Raw genomic sequence first — 6,582 nt, 5'->3', positions numbered from 1 at the left:
CCTAGATTCCTTGGGGAGTGGAACAAAAAATGAGATTCTTAAGACTCAACAACCACTGAGGAGTCCTGTCAGCCGAAACAATGGGTTATGAATGTCTAACTTCACTTCACTGCTTTGCATCTATTTGGCAGCACACAACTTGCTTTTAAATTTGTACCATCAACAAAAGTTTTGAATGCAAGATAGAAATATTTAATACATTTATGAATAACAGCAGGTTTACAAATAACTACTGGAACTGTTGGAAGCCATTTATTACAATATTATGAATGTCACCTAGTTGCTTGAATAATAATGTCTGGCAAATTACCTGATCCAGGTGATTTCTCAGTCTTGTTTGCACAATAACGCTACTACAGTATTCAGACAATTAGTCATTTATGCTGCTTTCACCCAGCCATTTTTTCAATTACAAAATGATTTACCACTCTTTTCATGACAAAACAGACCTCTCATCACTGAATGGTGTTTTTTAACAGCTGGATTTTGCTATTTTACCATGGTGGACCCTGGGGTCTCAAATTTAACACCCTGTGCTATGCCAAAATTTGGTGCCCTTCTGCCTCTCCCGCTCCATTCTAGTTGCCACACCCCTGGTGGCTCCCCTGAGGCTTTGCACTCAATGTGCTCCCCTAAAACTACCTGTGGGTTTGTCAACATTCTTAAAGCAGAATAGGCTCACTCCAGTCTCCCTCCTTTGCTCCCCTATATGCTTGGAACTGCCTATGTGATGCCACCACTTAATTTGCATCAAAGTTTAGATTGCAAGCTCTAGGGACCAAAGCCTGCCCTCTTTTACACTCTGAAGTGCCACACATACCACTGGTGCTAGATAAATAAGACCTGAAACAAACTGTAGGCTGCAATCCACAAGGGCCTGCAATCTATACAATACACCAATTTGCTCTCTGCAACAAGCTCAAGCACTTCCCAAGGAAGAATGGAAATTGCCTTACACTGGGAGGGGGGGGGGTAATCTGCACTCCTCAAGATGTCCTTGCCCACTCCCACCCCCCGCAGCTCCAGCCGGCATAGATCAGGAGAGTTTATGGGCTGACAATGTTTGAAGGCTACAAGTTCCCCGCCCTTGACCCGGCTCTGAAGATGTACGCTTCCTTTTACAATTAAAGCGCTTGACATAGAGACAGCAACGACTGACCGCCCGTCCTAATCTTAAAGTTCTCGTGACCTACCGCATCCCTTTGCTCCTCCATGCCAGAGAAGCAGCACTCTTAACCAGAACTATTTGAAGCAGAACGGATACCTGGGCCAGCTGCTGTTAAAGCAGAAGTCTTACCCAGACGGATCTGGAAGCAAGTCCCACAAAACTCAACAGGAGTTACTTTCGAGTAAAACAGCATTTTCCCCAGAATTGCACCCCAAAGAGTCTCTCCCTACCCACCTCCACCCCGGGGTATATTTTCTTACTACTGCTGCTAAGGTGGGAACCCACCAAACCCCCAAGAATTCACCTCGAACCCCCCCCCCCCAATAAACCTTTTCTCATTACACAGTCAGGGACCTTTAGACAAGTCTGTGAGGGGTCTTCCTCTACCCCAAAATGTACCCACCACCACCACCACCACACACACCCCTAGCCCCACGCCAGCTTTATACTCCTCCACCCTGAAGGCACCCTCTCCACTCACCCGGCCGGGCAGAAGCGCCAGCAAGAAGAAGGCGACGGCGACCCTGAGGCCGCACAGCCCGCAGCAGCCGCCTTGGCCGCCTGGCCCAGCGCGGCTCCCCATTCCCCGAGGAGTCTCCCGCTCGATTAACTGTGGGGCTCCGGCAACCTGCGAAGTCGCTGGGCGGCCAACGTAGTCAAGGCGGGAACTGCGACTGAGGCGCTTCAGAGACGGAAGGCTCGGCGGTCCCGCCCCTTCCTCCGTCACTTCTCCTCGTTCTCCTCCTCCTCCTCCGCGAGGGGCGGCGCTGAGATCTGAGGCGATGTCGGAAAGCCGCTTCGCCCGCCGCCAACCGAAGCGGTCGGCGTCGCCTCAGCTCCGCCTTAGGCCCAGCCCAAGTTGGTCGCCTTTTCCTGTGAGGCGGAGCTGCGGCCCCGTCACGCCACCTGCGCGCCCGCCCAAGAAACGCGTCCGGCTGCCCCAGGAGTAACCGGTTTCTCTGGTGTCGCTGGCACAAGTTTGTTGCCGTCCCTGAACGGGTTAGGCCGCAGTCCAAGCTATGTACGCTTTACATGGGAGTAAGGCTTTAACTCGGTAGGGCCTGCTTCTGCGCTGACGCGCCCAGCGGGAATTCCTGTTTCGCCTTTTGGAGTTTTAACTCCCAAACATGTTTACTCCGAAGAAAATCCTGCTGTAATCTGTAGGCTTTCCCTCCTGGCAAACGTCCTTGGGCATTGCGCCATGAAAGCTCATAAATGTGATGGGCGTCTGTCCAGGCATATGTTTGTAGCTCCAGTTTTTCTTCGATTGCTCCAAGGTTGATTTTATGGCCCTCTCCGTTTCACGTCCCTATTCCCAGCCTGCAGCCTCCAAACAGAAAGTGAGAGGTGCAAGATTTTGCCGTCACTGGACAGGCAAGGAAGCATTTCAAAAGCCATTTTGCACATGTTCAGTGAGACTCTTTGAAAGTCCTTTCTTTCGAAGAACTCTGCACGTGCTCAGAGGCACTAAGCCTAAACATTGCTAACATTTTTCTTAACAAAAGGTGCTATGTTTTAATAGATCTCACATATCTTATTAATGCTTAATTGTTTTTAATGTCTCTTTTTTTAGCTGTAAGCCACCTTGAGACCGTCAGGGGAAAAGGTGGGATATAAATAAACATAATATTAATTGGTATCTGAAGAAGTATGCATGCACACAAAAGCTTCTACCAGAACAAACCTAGTTGGTCTATAAGGTGCTACTGGACAATTATTTTTATTTTTTCGACTGCGTCAGACCAACACAGCTACCTACCTGAATCTATAATATGAATTATAACTCCTCTAATAAATGTTGCCAAATGTCCTTTTAAAAAGTAGTAGGGGGGCTGAACTGGGATCTAAGTTTCACATACAGTGTCAGCCCAATTCAGAACTAGAACATTGAAAACAACCGAACTTTTGTTTTATTCTGGGACTTCTATGCTAATAGTTGCTTTTGTTCATGGTTGCTAATCGTGTGGTGTGCTTGAGGGACCAACACTGCAATGAGTCAAACTATCTCATTTTTATAACAAGTCTGTGAACAATGGGTGTGTTTGTCATAAAGCTGTGCTTTATTTAAAATGCGTCATTTCTCGAGGAGCCTAGATTTCTTTCTTCCCAATGTGTTTACGTGTCTGCCCCATACTGTGCATCTTTGTGGGTGGGGCTCCCACTGAACATAAAGGTAACTGGATCAATGGCTGTGGATCTCCTCATTCACATTTTTCAGCATCTCTTGATAAGGAAGCGATAAGACAGTGGCTGCCAATGCACGTCTTCAAATCTGACATGCAACTCACCAAGCATCCTCCCAGGTAAATGTGCATAGGACTGTGGCTCTAAGTGCCCACCAGGGAAGAATGGCAGATGAAGCTGATGGACTACATGGAACTGGCGGAAATGACTGGCAGAATCCGAGACCAGGGAGAAGAGTCGGTGGAAGAAGATTGGAAAAAATTTAAAGTATATTTACAAAACATTGCAAAATTAATGAATGTTAGAAGGATGCTGGAATGAAGCTATATGGTTTTAGCAGAAATGTAATAAAGAATTAAGTAAAAGCTGATTGATAATGGGCAAAAATGGAAAAATTTAAGGTTAGACCGTTAAGATAAATTATTGAACAAAAATTGAGAAAGATGGAAAGAATTTGCTGAAATAGTGAATTGAACTAGCATACAAAAAAGGGAGGTGTGAGGAGGTCGATGAAACAAGTAAATGAAAGGTAAAGATATGGAATATTGGATGTGTGTTTTAGTGTCTTTGTTTCTTTTTGCTGTATTGTTGTATTTTTTATGTTTTTCTTTTTCTGTATTGTAATGTATGTTCTGTTAATTTTTTTGTTTTTCTTTTTTCTGTAATCTTTAAACTTTTAATAAATATCATTTTTTAAAAAAGGACTGTGGTTCTAAGTGCACATTCCTCTTCATGAAAGTACTTCAGTTACGGTAATTCCCGTAATCCCATTGTGCTATATCAGGTTTTATCAGCCATTGTGATAGTATGGATTTTACTGGAGTTGCAGCATGGATAAATTCAGCCCAATATGTTGTTGCTGTGGGTGTAAAATGTCTCTGTGTGTGCTGCTGACATGAAGTGGCCTGACAAGTGTTGTAATTGTTAGAACTGGGTGACCAAAGCTTCTAATCTATAAACTTGTTTGTAATCTGACTCAGGAGTGGAGGAATGAGTAATCAGGAAAGAATATCTCTGTCAATCAGCGGTTCCTATGGGAACCAAAATGTTTTGCAACCTCTCTTAGAGCCAGCTGGTGGTGAAAATATGAATTGCTGAAAAGGTAGATGAGGGTCGATTGTGATTTTGTTTTTGTTTTAGGGCAACAAAAAACTACATTAACAAGGAACCAAAATCATCCATTTTAAGATATTCTACACAGAATAGAATGCAGCCCGCAGTGATCCAAATGAAACTACTGTACTGTCAATTATGCTGCACAGAAGCAGACCACGAGTCAGTCAGCTATGACTAATTTTCATGTTTAGATGACTTGCAGGATGGCTAGATGAAAAACCACAGCCAGTTACGCCCTTTTTCTTTTCTTTTTTAGAAAAGCTCATTCAGCAGCTTCCTTTGGCCCAGTTTCTTTCATGATTTGTAAATCACTCTCTTTTGTGATTCATAAGCAAGTTTTCATTTTTTAAATTATATGTACGCAACAGAAGCATAATATAGCATTTTAAACTACAGTTTAATATTATTAATGCAGTTTAAGAAATATTAACACAGTAACATTAACATTAACAGTAACATTAAAATAGGAGAATACAGCTCCCAAACTTACTTAGAAGACCAAAGTGTGGGATGCTTACTCAAGGGAATTCCCGCTTGGGTGAATTATTTGTGAGTGGAACAGATGTGTTTTCAAGTATATGCACCAGTTTACTACATGAAACCACTAGCTGAGATGCTTACTTGCAGGTAGATTGACTTGAAGGTAGGTATGTTGGGCTACTGCAGCAAACAACAGGTGGGGCACTTCGCTCTTAGCTTGGTGTTTAAAGTGCAAATTGGGGCACTTCTGCAAGCCACATACATATTCACAAGGAAGAAAGTGACTCAGGCTACTGAGGGCGTGTGTGTGGTGTTTCCCCATTAATGGTTCCCCATTTGCAGAATGAGCTGCATTTATTTCCCTCATTATCAACTTCCAGGAGGCATTAAAAAACTTTTCTTTTTACCAGGCCTTTGATGGCTGAAATATACTGTTCCTGGCAACTTTGAAATTGTTAGCTGTGAGAATATATGGTTGTTTTTAGATTTTAAAATTTGTATTATTTTATAATTAGTGTTTTTACCACCCTGATCTCCTTTGTGAGGAGATTTAAGTTTAATAAATAATAATAAAACATGCCGTATTGTGTTTTTAATATTCGGTTTGGATGCCACCCAGAGTGGCTGGGGAAACCCATCCAGATGGGTGGGGTATAAATAATAAATTATTATTATTATTATTATTAATCAACCACCCAGATATTTCAAGGAAGATTGCAGGATACTTTTCAAGATACTGACTTTCTCATAATGGAAATCCAGAAGTGGATGAATACCAGAAGTGGGTTGGATGAATACCAACCCGAGTTTCAAGTTTAGAATGAAATTTCAAAATAGACTAGCTGGTAACAGAAGTAGGTGTTAGTAAATCAGGGAACTGTCCTATTCAAATAAAGTTTCTATTAGATTCATATTCAGTCTGCATACTAAACGCCTCTCAGCGTCTGAATATAAAAGCAAAGACAAGCTAAGCATTATTTTAATTTTAATGATTACATGGGAATGTAATCTGAGGAAAGAAGCTGAATTGTACATAATTTAGCAAAGACACCGCACTATGCAAAGGCATGAGAAAAATAATACTGAAATGGGAAAATATCCTGGAGCAAGTTCCTATCTCTGTACCTATCTCGCTAAGAGAAACAGCTACATTTGCATCATCTTTGGTTAGACTGTCATGAGCGGAGTCCAACTGCTGTTCAAACACTGCAACATTTTGACAGTACAGTGGTACCTCAGGTTAAGAACTTAATTCATCCTGGAGGTCCGTTCTTAACCTGAAACTGTTCTTAACCTGAGGTACCACTTTAGCTAATGGGGCCTCGCACCGCCGCCACCCAATTTCTGTTCTCATCCTGAAGTAAAGTTCTTAACCCAAGGTACTATTTGTGGGTTAGCGGAGTCTGTAACCTGAAGCGTCTGTAACCCGAGGTACCACTGTATCCTCTCATTTCCATTGGCAGTGTTTAAAGGCAGAGAAATGTTTCTGTGGGTGCTTCCACACTTGAGGTGGAATTCAGCGTTGTACTTGGGCAAATGTTCTGTCTCCACAAGTACTTCAGCTTGCCAGACAGAATGCCCCCTCTTTTCCCCCTGTGTACTGCACTGGGGGTTCTCCTGATCCCATCCACCCC

General features: G+C 43.1%; 1 protein-coding gene and 1 long non-coding RNA gene across 3 annotated transcripts in view; one reads left to right on the top strand and one right to left on the bottom strand.

Annotated features, from left to right (window-relative positions):
- NPC1 (NPC intracellular cholesterol transporter 1) overlaps nt 1–2,305 on the bottom strand; it is a 43,257-nt gene extending 40,952 nt beyond the window's left edge. Inside the window, exon 1 of one of the 2 annotated variants that reach the window (XM_083517676.1) lies at nt 1,650–2,305. In XM_083517676.1, the coding sequence (XP_083373802.1) occupies nt 1,650–1,751 (102 nt within the window). In that variant the 5' untranslated portion in view covers nt 1,752–2,305. The remainder of the gene's footprint in view (nt 1–1,649) is intronic. The other variant, XM_083517677.1, reaches the window with a different exon arrangement.
- Nucleotides 2,212–5,520, top strand: LOC310713523. The gene is made up of 2 exons (XR_014529303.1): nt 2,212–3,499; nt 4,070–5,520. It is a non-coding gene; the product is annotated as an uncharacterized lncRNA (long non-coding RNA).
- The last annotated feature ends 1,062 nt before the right edge of the window (nt 5,521–6,582 follow it).

Source organism: Podarcis liolepis (assembly GCF_965112155.1).
Source record: "Podarcis liolepis genome assembly, chromosome: 8".
In the NCBI taxonomy this organism is placed as follows: Eukaryota; Metazoa; Chordata; class Lepidosauria; order Squamata; family Lacertidae; genus Podarcis; species Podarcis liolepis.
This window is presented reverse-complemented; position numbering and strand designations above follow the sequence as displayed.